General features: G+C 55.4%; 1 protein-coding gene across 2 annotated transcripts; it reads right to left on the minus strand.

The window, feature by feature from the left end:
* Positions 1 to 5,810: 5,810 nt before the first annotated feature.
* On the minus strand, positions 5,811 to 20,012 carry ETV3 (ETS variant transcription factor 3). Of its 2 annotated transcripts, none has more exons than XM_048509313.1 (5): positions 19,814 to 20,012; positions 18,057 to 18,121; positions 17,077 to 17,314; positions 15,612 to 15,727; positions 5,811 to 10,408 (listed from the first exon to the last, which is right to left on the minus strand). In XM_048509313.1, the coding sequence occupies exons 2-5, from the start codon at positions 18,106 to 18,108 to the stop codon at positions 9,201 to 9,203; spliced, it is 1,614 nt and encodes a 537-aa protein (XP_048365270.1). In that variant the 5' UTR covers positions 18,109 to 18,121; positions 19,814 to 20,012; the 3' UTR covers positions 5,811 to 9,200. The 2 variants fall into 2 exon arrangements, with proteins under 2 accessions (XP_048365270.1, XP_048365261.1); XM_048509304.1 differs by having other exon boundaries at positions 18,051 to 18,121.
* Between the last annotated feature and the right edge of the window lie 1,402 nt (positions 20,013 to 21,414).

The following is a 21,414-nucleotide window of genomic DNA, read 5'->3' on the forward strand; positions in this document are numbered from 1 at the left end:
TCACCACCTCCTGTGGCAGCATATTCCAAACACCCATCACACGTTGTGTGAAGAAGTGTTTCCTTTTATTAGTCCTAATAAAAGGAAACACTTCTTCACACAACTTGTGATTGTTCTAGTAGCATTTTCTCCTGATGTGATTGTTCTAGTAGCATTTTCTCCTGACGTTTCGCCTGCACCTTAGAACCTCTGAAGAGGCCAGCCATAGATGCAGGCGAAACGTTGGGAGAAAATGCTACTGGGACACGGCCAGACAGCCTGGAAACCACACGACACATCAACACCAACTGTGCTCCCTTGATCCAGCAAACTCGTCACTTAATTAAAGAAAGAAATGAGGTTGGTCTGGCAGGGCCTGTTGCTGACGAATCTGTGCTGGCTTCCTTGGACCAAGTCATAAATCCTACATGAAAAACCGCAATACTCAAAACCAACCATTTTAATGATCCAAGTCATTCCGTTGCTAACCTAAAACTTTGGTTGGACCTGAAGATGACTGGGCTCAAATCTACCTGGGAGGGGTGGGTTGGTGGAGGTGGCGCTGCTCGGTATGTCATCGAGTCAAATGAGCTGGAAAACACGAGGGGAAGAAATTCCCCATGGGACTGCAGTGGGTGGTGATGCCAGGCCAGAAGGAGCACTTAGAAGTGGAGATAGTTCCAGACGGTCGCCCCGCTCGGCTGCTGCAGAAGAGCTCCGTTTGAGTCGAGAAGCACCCTGCGGCCAGGCGAGAATAATTTCATCACAGATACTAATTTTCTGCCTCGCAGCGTTTCTCCTGATTACAACACTCCTGAGTTCCTTCTTTGCCACAGCTCTTCTGACTGGGATATCAGGACTCCGGGATCTCCATTCCAACTGGATCCAACCAAAGGAGCTTGAACTCTTGAAAGCTCAGACCCAGAAAACCCTGCTGGTCTCATAGAATCATAGAGTTGGAAGAGACCCCCAAGGGCCATCCAGCCCAACCCCCTGCCATGCAGGAACACACAGTCAAAGCACTCCTGACTGATGGCCACCCAGCCTCTCTTTAAAAACCTCCAAAGAACGAGACTCCACCACACTCCAAGGAAGGGCATTCCAATGTCGAACAGCCCTGACTGTCTGGAAGTTCTTCCTAATGTTTAGGTGGAATCTCTTTTCCTTCACCTTGAATCCATTACTCCTGGCCCATGTCTCTTGAGGCAGCAGAAAACAAGCTTGCTCCCTCACCAACATGACATCCCTTCAAATATCTAAACATGGCTATCATGTCACCTCTTCACCTTCTTTTCACCAAACTAAACATCCCCAGCTCCCTAAGTCTCTCCTTGTAGGGTGTGGATTCCGCACTTTTTCCATTTTGGTCACCCTCCCCTGAACCCGTTCCAACTTGTCCATATCCTTCTTGAATTGTGGTGCCCAGAACTGTACACAATATTCCAGGTGAGGTCTGACCAATGCAGAATAGAGAGGTACAATTACATCCCTCGATCTAGACACTATACTCTATTGATACAGCCCAGAATCACATTGGCTTTCTTGGCCAGTGCATCACACTGCTGACTCACGTTCAGTGTGTGGTCTACTGAGACTCCCAGGTCCCTTTTGCATGTGCTGTTGTCAAGCCAGGTGTCACCCATCCGATATTTGTGCATCTCATTTTTTCTGCCTAAGTGCAGAATCGTACACTTTTATCTCTGTTGAAATTCATTTTGTTAGTTTTGGCCCAGCTCTCTAATCTGTCCAGGTCATTTTGAATCCTGCCCCTGTCGTCCTGGGTATTCGCTACCCCTCCTGATTTGGTATCATCTGGAAATTTGATTAGCATGCCCTCTATTCCATCATCCAAGTCATTGATAAAAATATTGAATAGCCCTGGGCCCAGGACAGAACCCTGTGGCACCCCACTAGTCACTCCTCTCCAGGATGAAGATGACCCATTGATGAGCACTCTTTGTGTTCCGCCAGTCAACCAACTACAAATCCATCTAACAGTTGCATTGTCTAGTCCACATCTTTCCAGCTTACCTGCAAGAATATCATGAGGCACCTTGTCAAAGGCCTTACTAAAATCAAGGTATGCCGCGCCCACAGCATTCCCTTCATCTACCAAGTTTGTCACTCTATTAAAAAAAGAGATAAGTTTGGTTTTGAGGAACCCATGTTGATTTTCAGTGATCACATTATTCCCTTCCAAGTGCTTTCAGACTGTCTCCTTAATGATCTGCTCCAGGATCTTTCCTGGTATTTATGTCAGGCTGACCAGGAGGCAGTTGTTTGGGTCCTCTTTTTTCCCCTTTTTGAAGACAACATTAACTCCCCTCCAGTCCACTGGGACTTCTCCTGTTCTCCAGGAGTTCTCAAAGGTTATAGCAAGCGGTTCTGAGATTATCTCTGTCAGTTCTTTAAATACTCTGGGATGTAGCTCATCAGGGCCTGGAGATTTTAATTCATTTAAGGTAGCCAGATATTCCAATACCACCTCTTTATTTATTCTGTGCTGAGTTGCCCCTATTGTTTCTTCTGTTCTATTCCCCCCCCCCCCTCCCCGTTGAGCACCATTTTTCTTTTTGGGAAAAGACTGAGGCAAAGAAGGTGTTGAGTAGTTCTGCCTTTTCTAAGTCCCGTTAGCATTTTGCCATCTTCTCCATGCAGTGACCCTATCATATACTTTTTCTTCCTTTTGCTACGGATATAACCCAAAAAGGTCCTTTTTATTGTTTTTAACATCTTTCTGAAGTCTGAGCTCATTGTGAGCTTTAGCTTTTCTGACTTTCTCCCTACATGTCTTGGGTATTTGTTTGAATTCCTCTTTAGTAATTTCCCCCCGTTTCCATTCCTTGTAAATGTCTCTTTTATATCTTTGCTCACTTGAGATTTCTTTAGACATCCATCCTGGTTTCTTTAGACACCTCCCATTTTTTCTCCTCATTGGAACTGTTTGAAAGTGTGCCTTCAAGATCTCACTTTTAAGAAACTCCCATCCACCTTGTACTCCTTTCTCTTTTAGCATTTTTGACCATGGGATCGCACCCAGTAGATTCCTAAGCTTACTGAAATCTGCTTTCTTAAAATCTAGAATGTGTGTATGACTATGCTTAGCATCCCCTTTCCAATGTATAACAAACTCCAGGAGAACGTGGTCACTCCCACCTAATCAGATCATTATTGGTTAGGAGCAGATCTAAAATAGCTGTTCCCCTCGTTGCTTCTTCCACCTTCCGGGCCATGAAATTGTCTGCAAGGCAAGTGAGAAATCTGTTGGACTTGATCGTCATGGAAGAGTTTGATTCCCAGCAAATATCCGGATAATTGAAATCTCCCATTACTACTATTTATCTTCTTTGTGAAAGTTTGGTCACCTGCTCCAGGAAGGCATCATCCAACTCTTCAGTTTGGCGGAGTGTGTGTATGTGTCTATAATAAACCTCCACAGAGATATCTCGGTTGCTTTTCTCCCCCTTAATTTTTACCCAGCTTCCTTCCGAGAGCCTCAAAATCCTTTCTGATGTCCCAAAAGCTCCGTCTATCGGTGTCATTTGTTCCGACGTGGATTCAAAGGGACAACAACGGTCAGTGGGCGGGACGAGTCTTCTCAGCCTCTCGGAGACATCGCAGATTTTTGCCCCAGGGAGTCAGCCCACCCCTCGATGCATCTTGCCAGGCCTGCAAACTGCAGCTTCTGCCCCACTTCGCTGGGAGCCCCCTCCCCCCACCACCACACGTGTCCTCTGGGGTTCTGCAGGTGACGCTTCATGGGTCGAACCTTCTGTCCCTTGTGCATCCTCTGAGAGCTGACTCCGTTCCTCCTGCGCCTGGTCCTTCTCCTCATCGAGATGGGAGAGAACCCCAAAATGATCCCGTAGCTTCAAGTTCACAGAACGCTCCCTGGTCCTTCTGCTTCTGTGGGCGACATTTCTCCAGTTGCCCACCTGCTCTGTACGAGAGCTGCCGTCCTCCTCAGAGATGTCCCCGGGGGGTTCTCCACCCAGGACCGTCTGCTCCGTTCTGTCCAGGAAAGTCTCGCTCTTCTTCATGCGCTGAAGTGTCCAAGAAAGTCTCGTTCTTCTCAAATAGAGCTGTGTTCAGCTGCAACCCAACACGGCTACCCTCTGAAACTATCTCCCCTTTTAGGGGATCCTTCAGGCCTGGCATCGCCAACCACAGCAAGTCCACGGGGGATTTCTTCCCCTCATATTTTCTAGATTGGCTCAATGACAGAGCAACACCACCCCCAACCCATCGCTCCTCGCCCTATCTACAGAGTTGCCAAACAGGCACGACGGCGTCTCATGGGTCTTCCCCATCCTACTGTATTTCAGAGACACCCCTACCCCTACAGCCTCATTGTGCAGGAAGCCCCTCAGCTGCACCGTCTTGGCTCAGAGACTTCCAGCACTAGCATGCAGGCACCTGCTTCCCATTTCCCTAAGGGTGAGAGTTTATCTTGGGGTTTCCTCCTATGGCTCTTCTGTGTGGCCCTACTCACATCTCCTTTCCCACCAATGTTTCCTCCACACCACCACTCTTTGGGGCTGGGTTGTCCCCACTGGCAGGATCTTCCAGCTCCCATCACCATTCCCCCATAAGCGAAATGGAATTTATTGTCACAGCCGGAATCACTGGAGTGCTGTGGGTTTCCCAGGGGTTGTGTGGCCATGTTCCAGTAGCCTTTTCTCCTGACGTTTTGCCTGCATCTGTAGCTGGCATCTTGAAGATGCCTTGAAGATGCTCTTGAAGATGCCAGCCACAGATGCAGGCGAAACGTCAGGAGAAAAGGCTACTGGAACACGGCCATACAGCCCGGAAAACCCACAGCACTCCATAAATGGAATTTATTTTTAGGCAAAATTCATATTACTGATGATTTAATTTGAGGGATACTGTGAGCAACGATTTGTATGTTTTACATGCATTTTGACATAGAAATTGGCTGTAACTTTGAGAAAGTTTTTGTATGGTTGACCACTGATGAAGACTGCTCTGAGATACAGCAGCGCATAAGAACATAGAGCCTGCTGGATCAGACCAGAGTCCGTCTAGTCCAGCTCTCTGCTACTCGCAGTGGCCCACCAGGTGCCTTTGGGAGCTCACCTGCAGGATGTGAAAGCAATGGCCTTCTGCTGCTGCTGCTCCCGATCACCAGGTCTGCTAAGGCATTTGCAATCTCAGATCAAGGAGGGTCAAGACTGGTAGCCAGAGATCGACTTCTCCTCCATCAATCTGTCCAAGCCCCTTTTAAAGCTATCCAGGTGAGCGGCCATCACCACCTCCTGTGGCAGCATGTGCATGGTGGTTATAGTGTCAGAACAAGATCTCGGAGCTTGCTCCAAAGCCCCATTTCTGCTGTGGAAACTTGCTAGGTGATCACGGGCTAGTCACACACTCTGCCCAACCTACCTCGCTGGGTTGTTGTGAGAAAGGCGGAGTGCTGTAAGCCCAACCACTTTGGTTCCCCACTGGGGAGAATAGATGAGCATACAGGAAGTACATCGTAACATTGTGAACACATTTGGTCTTCTTCCATAACGGACAATGTGCTACACCAGGGGTGGCCAACCCATGGCGCTCCAGATGGTCATGGACTACAATTCCCATCAGCCCCTGCCAGTATGGTCCATGACCATCTGGAGCACCATGGGTTAGCCACCAGTATGCCACGCACACACGCAGACTCGCCTGCCGCAGGGTTTGTGACGGCTCTCCCAGGGACCTGCCGGAGCTGTGCCTGGTGGCTGCTGACCCCCCCACCCCGGTGCCCCCCTTGACTCTACGCCAGTAGATGCAGCCAGGTCACCAAAGCCAAAAACCCCAAAGCAGCCTGGGAGGGTTATTTAAAAGGTTTATTTAACTTCTTAATTTGAGGTAAAATACTTTTCATATCAACTTTCATACCAAAATACAGAGCTATCAGATACCCCTGGAAAAATATGTATATTATACATATATCTCTATAACATTACATCATATATATAATATATACGCAAACTTTTTTTTTTGAAGACTTTATAGAAAGTGGAACGTCTAAAGGCACTGCACAAAAGCATGAGGACTACTTACTTTTTTTTACACACAATTTTAATCCTGCTTTACACGGACAAATACCTCAAGCGAAGAGCAGCCGTCCGGGCGAGCTGTCCCTGCTGAGAGCCGGAGCTTCGTCAAGAAGGGACCTCGTCCCATGAAGAGTGACGAAGGAAAAGTCAGTAACTACTGCGTCACTTTAACACGCTAAAACCGAACAATCGAAAAAGAAACCTAATCGAAAGTATACCAAACCAAAGAAATCGCTCTTGTGAAAACCCACCAAGATCCGCAAGACCGAAGGAAAAGGAGTTACTTTTTTCAAAAAGCAAAACAATGCATGGAATAAAGAAACCACACGCCTTCGAACACGGCAATATGGGAACGCACCCGGGGCAGGCAGGGGAGGGGGCAGAAGAGGACGCTACCTCCTGGGGGGGGGCCCCACCAACCCCAGGAGCCTGGGTCTCTCCCACTCCTCTTTGGCGTCCGGTCACTCGCTGTGCCGAAGGGACACCGTCCTCCCATCCAAAGGGGAGTCTGGGCAGCGGCCACAGCAAGAGGGCTCCAAGCCCAAGGGCAGCCAGACCCTCGAAGTGGGGGGAATACGAAGAGCTCCCCGACCCTCGGCCGGGAGGGCGTGGCTGGTGGGCGTGGCTTCAAGTTTTTGTTTTCTATGGCTAGCAAATCAAAAAGTACAATACGAATTATGCTCCTGATTAGTCATAAGTGGAATTTCAACCACTCACACTCCACTGGCTGTAAATATTTGGCACAAGGAACAGGTTCTTTGCTAAGCTCACCACTGGCTTCATTTCCTGCTAGGAAGAATACACCCCCTGCGCCCCCGCCCCCGCCCCCCCCCGGCAAAGCAAGGGGTGGCTTCCTGAGCCAGCTGAGAGGGAGGCAGAGCTGCTTCTGGGGACCTGCTGACCCCCACCCCCGAGAAGGCAGCGCCAACGCCCCCCCCCCCGGGGTCTCGGGTTCGTCGCCCTCCAAACCTGAGTCCTTTTATCCCTGAACGAGGAATTCTCACACTGAAGTGCAATGGCTATCTGATAAAGAGCCCAGACCAAAGGAAAACTCCCCACGACCGTCGTGTCCTCAGGAGGGAGCGAAGGGGCTCTGCCGGCAACACCCGCTCTCCACGCAAAACCAGAGCCCCCCCGCCCCCCCTCCTGGCACTTGGGTTTGATGGACAGCAAGATGTGCATTGACTAATCTGCAAAGGCCTCGTGTTTCAATTCCTGAGTCAGAGCCCCCTCCCTCCCCCCAGCCGACCGCCACGGACCCTCCGCCCCCAGCCCCCGGACCAGAGCGCTCTCTCGAAGGCTGGTGGCCCAAGCTCAAGGCCGGGGAGGACAGAAGCCCCTGCGGGGCCAGCCGAGCGCCCTAAAGGGCACCCGCGTCTCTGGCTCACCACAGCACTCTGAGCTGAGGACGGCAGCTCCCCTCTGACCCCGTCACACACCTTCCCTGCCCTTCCTCTCCCCAACACACCTGCGGTCATTTCACTTCGCTGCCTGTGGTGGCCTCAGCTTCAGAGGAGCAACCCGTGCGTCCTTTGTGAAGAGGAGCTGCATTCAAGGCCAGGAGCACCGTGCAGATGCTCAGCATGCAAGCCCCCAAGCGGCAAGGCCCTCTCCCTCCCTCGGGCATCTGGCAAGGAGGGCTTTGACCTTTGAGAGCTCCCACCTCCACAATCTGGTTGGCCTCCAAAGCACTAAAGGACGTGAATCCAGCTCACCCACAGCCGCCCCATGAAACTCTCCTTGCGAAGAGGCACCTCGGAGAGGAACGTGACTGACCGGGCAGGGGAGTCCAGCTGGGCTTGCTCACGGGAGCCTCCGCGAAGACTCCCACGGCTGCCTTGTGTCGAAGGGTTTCACGGCCGGATTCAACTGGTTGTGGTGGGTTTTCCGGGCTGCAGACCACGGCCACGCAGCCCCCCGTGAAACCCACACCAACCATTCCCACAGCTGATCAGCCAGGGAGGCCGTGCCAGTGTCCACGCTATTTCTCTGCCCGCTCCGTGGCTGGCGGGCCACCACTTGAATACTGCTGGAATCCTCAGCACACCTTGCCCAGCGAGCCACGTTCTCACCTCCGGGGGCTTTCCAAGAAAGCTATGAGGAAGAGAGCTCTGGCGTGGCAGGACGAGAACCGGGCTTCTCCGCGTCCCCCTCGGAGCGCCCAAGCCAGCCCTCCTCAGGAGCAGTGGGGGGGGGGGGAGCGACTTCTGCATGTGCTCCTGTGCTGCCCCCACCCCCTTCCTGCACATTCATAAGTGACGGAGGCACCTGCTCCCCCTTGCCCCATTCAGCCGGGCAGAGGTCCCCCCCTTCCCACAGCTCGTCTCCCCACCCTCACGCGAGCAAAGTCTGCCGTCTCCAGCAGGGAATTTGACTCGCAGGGAGGAAGGAGCCGCTCCCCCCCCCCAGCCTCTGGCATCCAGCCCCCTCCCTGCCCCCACGCTTCCCCCAGCCCCATCCACGAGAACAAGAAGGGCTCTGACTAAAGGCATCCGGATTGGTTCCACACCCACATTCCTCCCTCTTCCCTGAAAAGATTCTGCAGCAGCCTGTCATGGCTTCTCCAAGATTTCAAGAAGGTCATTTGAAGTGTGGCCACGAGATCACTCCCTCCCTCCCCCCTCCCCCTCCCTAGAAGTAACACTTAGGTTGCAAAGCCCACCCCCCGACAGCCACCAAGCGTGCGGAGCGCCCCCCCGTCCCCCCAGCCCACGGCCACTTTCTTGGTTGGTTTGCGCCGTCCGCCGGCAATCTCGGCTTTTTAAAACGTCAAGACACAGTGCAACGTCCCGGAACCCCCCCGCCCAACAAAGCCCCTTCCTGTTTGGACGGGGGACACGTTTCGGTTGTGAAGTCCTTCTGTGTTGTCACCTGACTCCATAGAAAAGAACTATCTACATTCAGACCGGATCCGGCTTCTAGAAACGGCAGAGAACAAAAGCAACGTGGGAGCGTCTGCTCACCTCGGCGGCAGCTAGAGAGGCAGGCCCTGCAGAAACGGAACAGGCAAGTGTCCCCCCCCCAACCCTAGAACCTGACAAGCTGGGCCTGTTCTCTGAGCAAACACACACGGAACCACCTCCAGCCCCCTCCCCTCCACCCCCCACTAGGCAAACTCTGCTACATTAGAACCCCCGGGAAACTCGCTCGCCACGGGCCGCTCTAGGCATCAGCCACTGCGGTGGCGGCAGCTGCAACGGCCTTGGGGGCGACCAGGCTGTGCGGGCCGCCCAGGGGACTGTCCCCCCAGAGGGGCTTCCGGCCCCAGCTCTCTTCCCGGAGGTCCGCTTGTCGGTCGCCGTGCCAGCGGCGCTTGAGACGCAGCTTGGGAGGCATGGCCGCATCCTCCCTCTTCTCCTGAGCGCTCAGGTCGCCCGCCGGCTCCAGGGGGCTTCTCTCGCCCCTTCCTTCCTCCGGCCTGGGCTTTTCCGCTGCGGCTGCTGCAGGCGGGGGCGCTGGGGAGGAGGGCGCCACGGGCCAAGAGGGGGCCACCGGCCTGGCAAACAGGGCCCTCCCCAGCTCCTGGCTGGCCCCGTCCTCCTTGGCCCCCTGGTCCTTCTGCTCGGGGGAATCTCCGCTCTCCGCTTCCTTGTCCAGAACGGGCTCCATCTTCACTTGAGGAGACAAGGGGGGCGGTGCCTGCAGAGCCCCCGCCCCTCCGCCACTCCCCAGCCGCTCTCGGTTCTTGCGCCCAACGGGCGGGGGCTGCAGCTTGATGGGGAACGGGGGCTGATCCTCAGGAGGCCCCTGGGGGTGGTGGAGGGGGTGCTGCAGGGGCGGGATCAGCAGCCCTGGGTAGCGAGGGAAAGTCCTGGGGCTCAGGTGGTAGTTGAACACGGAGCAGGCCTGCGAGTGGAGGTAGTGCTTCATCTCCTCCGGGTTGAAGGAGAAGCAGCTGCTGCCTGGAAAGGGGCTCATGCCGGGGGAGGGGCTGTACGAGAAGAGGGTGGGCGTCAGGGACAAGGCCGGGGAGAGCGGGATGTTCAAGACGCCTCCGCGGGCCGGCAGGGGGGAGAGGGCGAAAGGGCTGTGGGAGTCCGGGTACAGCCCCGGCCGGCTGAAGAGGGGAAGCACCAGGTCCGGCTTGCGTTTCGGGGGGCCGGCCCCACCCATGCCGGAGGCCGGGCTGCGAGAGGGCAGGACGTCCACCCCGGGCCTCCAGTCGGGAGAGCTGCCGTCCAGCTCCGGCCCCGGAGACGACTTCTCCCCGAGGCTGCCGTTCTTGAGGGACTCCCGGCCGGGCGGCACCAGGGACCGGGCTGAGAAGCGGTTCGGCTGGGGGTCTTCGGTGGGGGAGTGGCTGTCCAGCGGAGGGAAGTGGAAGCGGGAGGAAGCCGTCGGGGCTGGAGGGGCGCTCTGCGGGACGGCACCTGCAGGGAGAGGAGGAAACAGGAGACCGGCGTCAGGAACAGAGGCCCACTCTGGAAACCGGGCGCGTGCGTGTCGTGCCAGTGATGCAAGAGGAAGACGAGGTGCAAGAGAAGGCCCCGGCATGCAAAGGCAAGTCGCATCTTGGCTTCCTTCAGTGCTGCGGCCCCTCGCAAGCAAGGGGTCACCCCCACCCCCACACATATCTAGGCTGGCCTTGCTTCTGAATAAACCCTCCTAGTGTTGTGATTCACCCGTTCGATGCATTGTACAGTTGCTTCGCCAAATTTACTCCCGAGTAACGCATGCCTTGAAGCAAACTGTTTTTTCTAAACTAAATCCTCAGTATTCAGGTTAAATTGCTATGTTGGTACTTTGCAATAAATAAGTGGATTTTGAGTTGCAATTTGGGTCCTCGGTCTCGAAAAGGTTCGCCATCACTGCCCCAGAGCCTACTTGACTTAGGACCCGGGTGTCCCCTGCCTAGAAACTGGGATCACAGGGAAGGGCTCCACCGACTGTCCCACTGACCAAAGAAGCTAGTTGGGAGGGGGGCACGTGACAGGCGGCCTTTTCAGGTGCAGCCCCCCCCCCCCGGTTCTTGAGACACATTCCCAGTGAGGTGCACCCAGCCCCCCACCCCCCTCTATCTTCAGGAGCCAACTGACTAGTTCTTTTCCCTACGGGCCATTTTAAATTATTTCAAATAATAATAAGAAGAGTTGGATTTATATCCCCCCTTTCTCCCCTGCAAGGAGACTCAAAGGGGCTGACAATCTCCTTTCCCTTCCCCCCTCACAACAAACACCCTGTGAGAACTGAGAGGCTGAGAGAGCTCGGAAGAACTGTGACTAGCCCAAGGTCACCCAGCTGGCATGTGTTGGTCATGCACAGGCTAATCTGAATTCCCCAGATAAGCCTCCACAGCTCAAGCGGCAGAGCGGGGAATCAAGCCCGGTTCCTATGGATTAGAGCGCGCCTGCTCTTAGCCACTACGCCACTGCTGCTCTTAGAGATTCTTATGTATTTTTTTCCATCATAAGTTAGTTACCTTGAGTTCCTACAAATGCTTTAAACAAATGAGAATAGAGGAAAGCTTATGCGAAAGCTGGGGGGGAGGGGGGAGTCAGCACCAGGGCCTGAGAGTTGAGCCGGGGCCTGGCTGTGATGCTCAGCCAGCGCTCAGAGAAAAAGCTGGAAAGTGACCACTGCTTATTTCTGCTGGGCCCCCCTTCAGGGCTTCCCGCGCTTTCTCTTTTTAAGAATCATTTTCCACACTGCTCTGACTGCTAAACAATCCCCAACCAACACGCTCTAAGTAGGGGGGGACAACCTATGGCACTACAGATGTTCTTGGACTACAATTCCCATCAGATCCTGCCAACTGGCCATGCTGGCAGGGGCTGATGGGAATTGTAGTCCATGAACATCTGGAGCACCCTAGGTTGCCCACTCCTGCCCTAGGGGCACTCTGCTGCTGACCCAGCAATTTCTATTGCTTTTATTTACATTATTCATTGTTCACCTTTCTCACTGGGACTCAAGGTGATGGATGGATGAGACATTCAACACACTAAGAGATAGGATTTGGGACACAAAATCCATCAGAAATCTAAAAACCAGAATCTTGATAAGCATATGGCAACAAACATGGAAAACAAAACAATGGCCAACAGACTGGAAACTGCCAATTCACATTCCAATTCTGAAAAAAAGGAGACATCAAAGACTGCAGCAACTATCGGGAGAGAAAGGGCCATCATATTAATTAATCATATGAGTAATCCTACAGCAAAGACTGTTATCATATATGGAACAAGAAATGCCTGATGTGCAAGCTGGATTCAGAAAAGGAGGAGGCACTAGAGGTCATATTGCTAATTTACATTTGTTACTGGAGAACACGAGAAAATTTCAGAGGAAAATCAGCTTCTGTTTCACAGATTAATGCAAAGCTTTTGCCTGTGTAGATCTGGAAAAGCTGTGGCATCAAAGGAAATGGGGGTGCCACGGCATCTGACTGTTTTGATGCACGACCTGTACTCTGGACAAGAAGCAACTGTAAGGACAACAGTCGGAGAAACAGCTGGTAAAGACAAGGATGTATTTTATCTCTCTTTCTCTTCAATCTTTATGCAGGACATGTCATAATAAATGCTAGATTAGATTTAGATGAAGGTAGAGTGAAAATTGAGGGAATATTAGCAATCTGAGATATGCAGAGGATACCACATTACTGGCAGAAAATAGCAAAGGAACGACTACTGGTGGAACTTAAAGCAGAAGCAGGGCGATGGCTGAACATCAAAAAGACAAAAGTTGTGACTGTTGGGGAATCACTCGGCTTTAGGGTGGACAAGGAGGAAACTGGTGAGGACTTCTGACTCCTTGGCTCCATCATCAACGGAAAGGGAGAGGCTGCAACCCAGGAACCAGACTGGGAAGGGCGGCCGTGAAGGAGCCTTAAGTGTAAGGATGTGTCACTGCCAACCAAGTTAATTCATGCCATCCTATTCCCCACTGCTATGAATGGCTGTGAAAGGTGGACAATGAAGAAAGCTGGCAGGAAGAAAGTAAATTCCTTTGAAACGTGACATTGGAGGGGAGCGCCGTGGATACCGTGAACTGCCCCAGAAACCCCAAATCAGTGGGTATCTAGAAGCTGAAATGGCTAAACTGAGGCTGTCGCATTTTGGCCACATAACAAGAAGAGTCACTGGGAAAGATGCCGCCGCAAGGAAAAGGTGAAGACCCCGTAGGCGATGGGCTGACCCCATGCAGGAAGCCACGACCCTCTGCCTGCAAGGCTGCTGACGACAGCACATTTCGGAGGGCTGCCACGTCTCGGAAGCAACCTGCTGGCACTTAACCCACACGTGAGCGTGAACACGACTAATTGAATGAAGATTACGTAGCAGGATCCGACTGACACCAAAGTACGCACAATAGTATAGACTACAGATCCCAGCAGCCTGTCCAAGAACCTTTGGGGATCATCTGGTTCAGTGCAAATCCATCTCCTGCATAAAAAAGCCCTCTCGAATAATCCACAGAGGCGGCTGCTGCCCCAGACCTTTTCTGCCACAGCCAGCCCCTCTTCCAAGGAGCCCCCACCAGCTTCAGACAAAAATCTCAGGGATCCCACATTTCTGTTTAGATTATTTCCCAACCGCCTCCTCTGCAGCCGGGCTTGGTGGGTGATGACGAGCCAAATATACTTTTAAAATCAAGAACGGTCAAAATAGATTAAATTCTGTGAAATAATAAATGACAAAAATGGCATCACCGGCGCCCAGCAGAGTTGAGTCCTTCTGCAAGATCAGTGAGGAGTGGGACTAAGGGAGGGGGCACAAAGGAGAGGTGAGTCACTCTCACCCCTCCCGATACACCCGGCTATCCTTCCCAAAGCTTAACGAAAGCAGCCTGGCAGAGCCCTGTGCCAGTTGAGCGCCACAGGCCAGGCAGGGTCTTGCTTCAGACACGTCCGTGGGTGTGACCGAAGAGCAGGCCTTGCGGCTGATGCTTCCCCAGAACAGGTTAGATGGGTCGGCCTCCACCCCTCTCTCCCGGCAGGAGGAAAGAAAACAAGCTGTCATCCCAGAGAGGCACTCTGGGGCTCTTTGGCACTCCGCTCTCCTCTCCACACCTGACCCAGGGAGTGCCTGCCAGCAGGAAGAGAGGAAGAGTCACTGGCAGAAAACTGCCCAGACTTGTTGCGGGAATCCGCATGGGCAACTCTAGCCTTAGGAACGTGCAGCTGCCTGGCTCCGTGGCCAGGGTGCCCTTCTGCAGAGCCAAGAGGGGAAATCTAGCTCAGCAGTCCACACCCAGGCCGAGGCAAGACCCCCTGGGCTCCGGTTTCCAGGAATGGATGTTTGGCGCGAGAGCAAAGAAAGACAAACCCTTTCAAACCTGCACTTCAAGCTCACCAGAGATCTGAAAGGCAAGATGCCTCTGGAAATCTGCTGCAGACGACAGACAGACATGGCCCGTGCCCCCAAGAGCCTCCCCTTCCTCACAAAAACTGGACCCCCCCCCACCTCCCCTGGAGAACTCCCTGCTCCGCTCACCCTTCGGCCGTAGGGCAGACAGGAACGCACTCAGATGACACCTGCTGAGGTTTCCCCCCAGCAGCTCCCTGCCCAGCCCAAAGCACCAGCAAGGAAATCAAGAGGCCTCTCTTGAGCCCAGCCCCACCCTCCAACCTGCCACAAACTCCAGCCCTTGGGAAACCGGGGGGTGGGGGGTCAGCAGAGGCCAGCAGGCATGGCAGCTGCAGAAGCAGCTCCAGAAGAAAATGGAACGCGGCTCTCCACCAGTGCCTCTCCACCTGCGTGTTTGGGTGGGTGGGGCCTTCCTTGGGATCACACCTGCACAGTGTTTGTGCAGAGCCCCTGCATACACCCTCCCCCCCCCCAAAAGCAAGAGGGTCAGTCCTGCTGCTGTGAGACAGGCGTCCCCTGAAAGGGGCACAAAGGAACAGTCAGTTTAGATGGGAACGCACACGATCAACAAAAGAGCATCTTAGGAAATCCACACGAACAACAGCATTGGGTTGGAAAGGAAAGGAAAAATGGACAATCCAAAAATGGCTGGAATATATTTGGGAACAAGTGACACTGGATATTTTCGATATAGTATCAAAAAATGAACTGTGGGAAGAGAAACAGAGCGAAATTCTGGAGATATGGACAATATAAGTGGACTGGATGAAAGAAGCTGGAGTCACTGAAGAAATACGGGAGAAGAGACAACAAAGAATGAACTTACTGCTGTTTGTGTAAAACAAAAATGTAAAGAAGATATTATAGGGGGAGGGAGAAAAAGGGGGGAAATGTATTGTTTGAAAATGTAAGACAAAGTGTACAAATACATAATGAAATAATTCAAGCAATACAATATTTTTTTTTTTAAAGGAAGAGCTGGCAGCCTCGCTTCTTCCGATTTTACGCCACGGGTGTTGCGTTTAAGATGATAAGTGCCTGACCTGGATTAGTCACCGAGGGTTACGCAACAAGCAGCAAATGGAACCGAACCCGATGCAAATGCTACAAAGTTCAGCCCTGGCATAAAGTGTTTGGAAGCTTTCTCCCACACTTCCTGCGCTGCGTTTGAGCAAGCCCAGACCTCCCACGTACGTCCCAAGGAGACCCCCCCCGGCCCCCGACCACAGCCCCACACGGCCACTGCCCCTCCTCCACTCACCGTTGGGCCGGATGTTGATGAAGGGGTAATTGGGCATCACCAGCTTATTGAAGTTGAACTTGTACGTGAACCTCTTCCCCTTGGTCTTGTGCAGGATGCGCTTGTTGTAGTAGTATCTGCAGAACAAAAGACAGAGACCGCACGTGTCCAACAACTCAGGCTAGTCTCAGCTGGAACAGGATCGGGCAGCAGCGTGAGGAGAGGGAAGCCCAGGGAAAGCCCCGCTGACTCATCTCCCTCCTGCCACCCTCAGCAGAACTGAAGAAAAACTGGCTCAGGACTTCGCTTCCCTTCCCAGGAATCCACCAGCACATATGCACTGGCCAATACGTTACTTCCTTCCTCTTCCGTTCTGTAAACTACCACAAGCGCTGCCTTGCCGGCCTGGGCCAGCCAGAGGCTCAGAGGGCCCAAAGCAGCCAGCTGGTTTCTCAGCCAGGACCCGGCAGGAGAAACCAAACCCCTTGCCCGTTGGTGCTCTCGGCTTAAGAGCCCCATGCACTTGGCCAGCGAAAGAGTTCTTGCGACAGGCAGGGTGTTGGAGGCCAGACAAAGGTCTGGTGAATCTAGGAACAGCCACAGCACGATTGTCTGGGCCAAGACAGAGTCAAAAGCATGACACGCACGAGCCTGGATACTGTGGCTAACATCTCAGGGCAACAGAACACCTTTGGGTAGGCAGCCGAGCAGCAGAGACCACCCAGACCACCCCTGAAGTGTTGTCTATGAAAAGCCAGGAAAGACCCCGTGGCAAAGCTGACATCCACCCACTAAACAGAGGACTTCTAGTGCACGTGTGTCCAAGCAGCAAACTGCCATTATTAACATGGCTTCCACAATAATGGAATTAAGTCCAGGAAAACCAACAGCTCATCAAGGTAAATCCAGTTGTCTGACCTTCGTAAAGATCAACGGTTCTTCCCTTACCAGGTATGAGGAACTGGCTAAATGAAGACTCTCATCCCCACCACCCAAGATCGAAAGAGTGCTCGGGGGAGGGAGCAGCACCGGGGAAACGTCCCTGGAAATCCAGCTGCTTCATTGCTCAGAGACCAGTTCCACCAAACACACACGGTTCTTGGTTCCAGAAATGTGAGCACGTGATTCCAGCCCACATACTTTAGATGGCAGGACTTCAGCCACATCAGGGGTCTGCAACCTTTTGCTTTTCAGATAGCCTGAGGATTCACAATTCTTACTCAGCCTGATGGGAATTGTAGTCCATGAACATCTGGAGAGCCGCAGGTTGCAGACCCCTGAGCCACATGAATCACAAGGCAGGCCGGACTGCCAGGGACCAGGACAGAATCCCCCCCACAGCCTGCCAGCAACGAGGATGGCTACACCCACTGACAAGGCCCGCCTGGAGGGCATCACCCAAGCCAAGGGGCTCCATTCAAGACACCCACAAGCTCCCCCCCACCGCCCCTCCCAGCCACCTTCTAGCACTGCCAGCCCTGCTGACCTGAGGGCCCGGCTGAGCTTGTCGTAGTTCATCTGGGGCTTGCACTTCCTCCTGCCCCACAGCCGCGCCACCTCATCGGGGTCCTTGATCACAAACTCCCCGTATTCGCCCTGCTGCCAGGCGATGACGTGACGGAACTCCTCCTTCTGCAGCAGCTCCAGAATGAAGTGCCAGAGCTGGATCTGGCGGGAGCCGGGGCTGGACTCCGTCTTGTAGGCCCAGTCGGGAAAGTGGTAGCCTGCAGAGCCCAACGCCAGACAGGGAGCTGTTAGAAGGCGGCAAGCAGCCCCCCCCCCCCCCCACTCCGGACAAGCCCTTCCTGAACTCTGGCGTCCTGGGGGGGGGGGCGGCGAGTGGGCAGCCCCAACACAAGACCACTTCACCACCCTCCCCTGCTTGGCAGCACTTTTTGCAGGGCATTTTGGGCCTGTCTTTTTAGAGCCAGCCAGAGGGAGAGCAAGACCTATTCGCCCACTTTCTCATGAGGAAAACCACCCCAGATCCCAAGGCCTGCGGAGGGTTCAATGTAAAAAACTGAACATGACCCTTAGGAAGACTAACTGATCCCTCAGGGATTGCGCAAAGACCGCCCCGCAACCCACACTCTTCAAAGCACCTGGCAATGAATGACAGCCACGCCTGCCAGCCCCGGGTCTCTGCAAGATACACCTGCCCACCCCCACCCCCGGGGTCATATTCTCTTGGCCTCAGGCTGTTTAGGCCTGTCCCCCTGCTTAGCAGAAGCGTCAAGGGGCCTGGTGTCCTTCTCTGGGGGTCAGCCCATCGTCCGGGCACTACGCTGCCTGCCTCACCCATTCTCGGCCCTGCCTGGAAGAGCCCCAGAAGCAACACGGAGGGCTGAGCCAGGGCCTCCCAAGGGGAAAAGCAGCCCTTCAGGGGGACTTTGCTCTGCCGGGTGTCACGTTCAGAAGAATCAGGGCCAGAGGGGATGAGAACAGAGGGCTCGGCCTCACCTCCTCCTCCTCCTCCTCCTCCTTCCGGCTTCTCCACAATGCTGCAGCCGGCCTTCATCTTCCTCCTGCTGCTAAAGCGGGGAGGGAGAGAAAAGGCACAATTACCTGTCAAGAGGAAGTCACCACACACATCACTCCAGCCGCTCATCCTTGCGAAGACTCTTCCACCCTGTGAAGCCACCTCCCCGTGCCAAGGGGCTCCACCGCTATCAATGGCTGTAATTACACACCAGTCAACTTCTAACCACAGGCTGCAAATGGGGCATTTAGTGCTGGCTCCCCTGCCCAGCTTAGCACTGTGACCGAAAGAAAGCGCAGAAAGTACAGTGGCAGAGTAAGACGGCCCACTGGCCCTGCGGCCAACCAGCCAGGAAGAGGGCCACCCCCAGGGTCTGTCTGACATGCGCTATTGGACACTCAGGAAGCACAGCTTCACGGAGAGCCGAGCAAAAGCCTTTCACATCTTTATAAGTCATGTAGGGTGCAGAAGGAGAGCACCCGTTACTCTTCTGGGGACGCGGCTCACGACCCAACCAGTTAACTACACAAAGGTAGAAGGAGAGAGCATCCAGTCCCGGGCCAGGCTGGCTTTTATGCACGGCCACTCACAAACGGGGCCCCCACAGTCCCGGGCCTCTACACTCGGAGGGCGCTGGAGTTCTGCCCGTCGATCCAGACCTTCTGGTGAAGTGGCCAAGTCAGGGCTCGAGGGGAGAGTGCAAAGCATGTGCAGAAAACTGGACTCAGACACGACTCTCCTAACTCTGAAGATGGGAAAGGTACGGGAGGACTGTGCTTGATAACCCCGTTCATGCAGCTGAAGGCTTTCACGGGTGGAATCAACCGGCTGCTGGATGTATGTTTTTGCTCCTGGTTATTTCGTGCTGGAATCTGCAGGCACAGACGGAGGCTTTCTTGGCCAGAATGACTAGAGGGTTGTGGGTTTCCTGGATTGTATGGCCGTGTTGCAGTAGCACAAAGATCCTCTGCAGATGCTGCCAGCCACAGATGCAGGTGAAACGTCGGGAGAAAACGCTGCTGGAACGCGGCCACACAACCCCTGGGAAACGCACAGCACACCGCGCAGCTGGCGCCTAACGTTTTGCCCGTGTCCATGGCTGGCATCTGAAGCAAGAACTGCCAGAGCAGGGCCACGCAGCCCCCCCCCCGAAGGGCTCTCAGTCCCTCCCGCGGTCTGTCCGTACAACCTCCGCAGGGGAGCAGTGCAGCCGACCCTTGGCAGCCCCGTCAGGGCAGGTGGCTTTCCCCCGGGGGGGGGGGGCTCCTTCCCTCCCTTAGGCCACCTGGAGGGGTCACTGGGGGGCTCTCCCCGCCAGGCGGAAGTAGCACTCCACAGCTAGTAGGGGGGGAGGAGAAAGGGCATGCCCGGCAGCGCCCCCCGCCCGGTCTGCCCCTCCCTGCTGCGCCCGCCGGCCATTTCTCCTGGGGGGCCCATCCCAGACACAACCGGCTAGAAGCGAAGGGATGACGTCAGTAGGCCGAACGCGGGGGCCCTGCAGCAAAGACCCCCCCCTCCCTGGAATATGACAGTCTGGCGGTGGGGGGGGGGTGACGGCGAGAGGGAGGTCGCCGTGGTTCTGCGGAACTCTCTGCCACGGGAGGCGGCGGGCGGGCGGGCGGCCTCGGCCAAGGGACCCCCCCCCCTCGCGCTGCACCAGGCGGGGCTTCCCGGCCAAGCCCGGCTGCGGGGGGCGAAGGTCCCCAGCCAGCCCCGCGGGCCCCACTCCTGCCCTGCCGCTCACCTCCTCCGGCTCCGCGGGACCCACCGGCCGGCCGGCCGGCCCACCGAGGCAGCGACGGGCGGGCGGGCGGGCGGGCTGCTGCTGCTGGGCTGGGGCGGGCCTGCCTGCCTGCCTGCCTGCCTGCCTGCCTGGCTCGGTCCCTCCGTCCGGCCTTCCACCCGCGGCCGTCGCCACCGCCCACGCCGGAAACGGAAACGCCTCGCCGTCCGCCCACTTACCCTGACTCACCTCCAGCGTCACGCGCGCACGACGCCACTTCCGGGGAAGGGAAGGCGGAACTAACGACACTTCCGGGAAGAGGAAAACGCGCCGGAAGGAGCGGCCCCAAGGGTTCAGAAAGTCCTCTCTGGGCGGCCTGTCATCCCGGAAGCCTCTTCGACGCCTCCTTCCCCGCCCCTTCTGCGGGCGGCCCCTCCAATCGCGAAGAGCGGGGCGGGGCGTTATTTGCATAATACGGCGCGTTCCCTGGCACCTTCCAGGCGCGTTCCTTGCCACCTTCCAGGCGGGACCGGGGGATCTCCCGGAGCCCCCGCTGAGCTCCAGCCCGCAGAGAGCTCGGTTTCCCGGGAGGCCTGGCAGTGTTGCGTACCAGGAGGCCCCCAAATCTCCCGGAATGTCCCTGCCCAGCGTCGGCATCCCCGACGAGAAGCTGCTGGAAGAGCCGTGTCACCCCAGGAGCTCTGCAGCCACCCCCTGGAGGTTGGCGACCTCGCGGCCCTCAGGGCTCCTTCGCAGGGGAGGTCTCCTGTTGCTTCCCGGATTGAAGCCATGACTGGGCTCTATGGAGGGGAAGTGCTGCCGTGCATTCTGGCTCGCCGGGGAAGCAGCGCTGCAGCCTCCAGGCCCACAGATGAGGGGCCCCGCGAACTGCGCTGCTGGGGGTGGGGGGCTCAGGCTCACGTGGTCAGGGGGATGGCAGCAGCGGATGCCCACACAACAGGAAGGGCTAAGGCAGTGACGGCGAACCTTTTCGAGACCGAGTGCCCTGTGCCCAAATTGCAACCCAAACCCAAATTGCAAGCCCAAATTGCAACCCCAAAAAACGGCTGGCTCCCTCTTCCTCCGCCCCACCCGCTCGAGCAGGGGCCAGCCTGCTCTAGCCTCCAGCAAGTCCTGCGCGCACCACTCTGTGCCTCTCTAGCATCTCTGCCTCCTCTGCGCCCCCCGGACAGCAGCCACCTGGAGCACAGGCACCAGGCCCGCCAGCCGAGTCCTCCCTGCTCACCGTGGTGCACGCACGTCGTGCTCAGTGGCCCAGGCCAGCCTAGATGTGTGTGGGGGGGAGTGATTTTCCGCCCCCCACATGATGAACTCTGTCTGTGCGTGCCCACAGAGAGGCCTCCGAGTGCCACCTCTGGCACCCCGTGCCATACGTTCGCCACCACTGGGCTCAGGGCTCTCCCCCCACCCCCCTCTGCCAACAAGCCTCAGCATAACGGAAGATGCCAACTTCAGGTGCAATCAACCAGCCCTCTCCCCACTGGCCGGGCATCCTTTTGCTCCCAGCACCAGACTGCGCACCTTATCAGGTGCCAGCGGTGCTGGGAAAGGAGCCTGCGAGACCCAGAGGCCCGGCCACATACAAGAGCAACCGTGAGGAG

The sequence above is a fragment of the Sphaerodactylus townsendi genome, linkage group LG01, assembly GCF_021028975.2.
Source record: "Sphaerodactylus townsendi isolate TG3544 linkage group LG01, MPM_Stown_v2.3, whole genome shotgun sequence".
Classification (NCBI taxonomy): domain Eukaryota; kingdom Metazoa; phylum Chordata; class Lepidosauria; order Squamata; family Sphaerodactylidae; genus Sphaerodactylus; species Sphaerodactylus townsendi.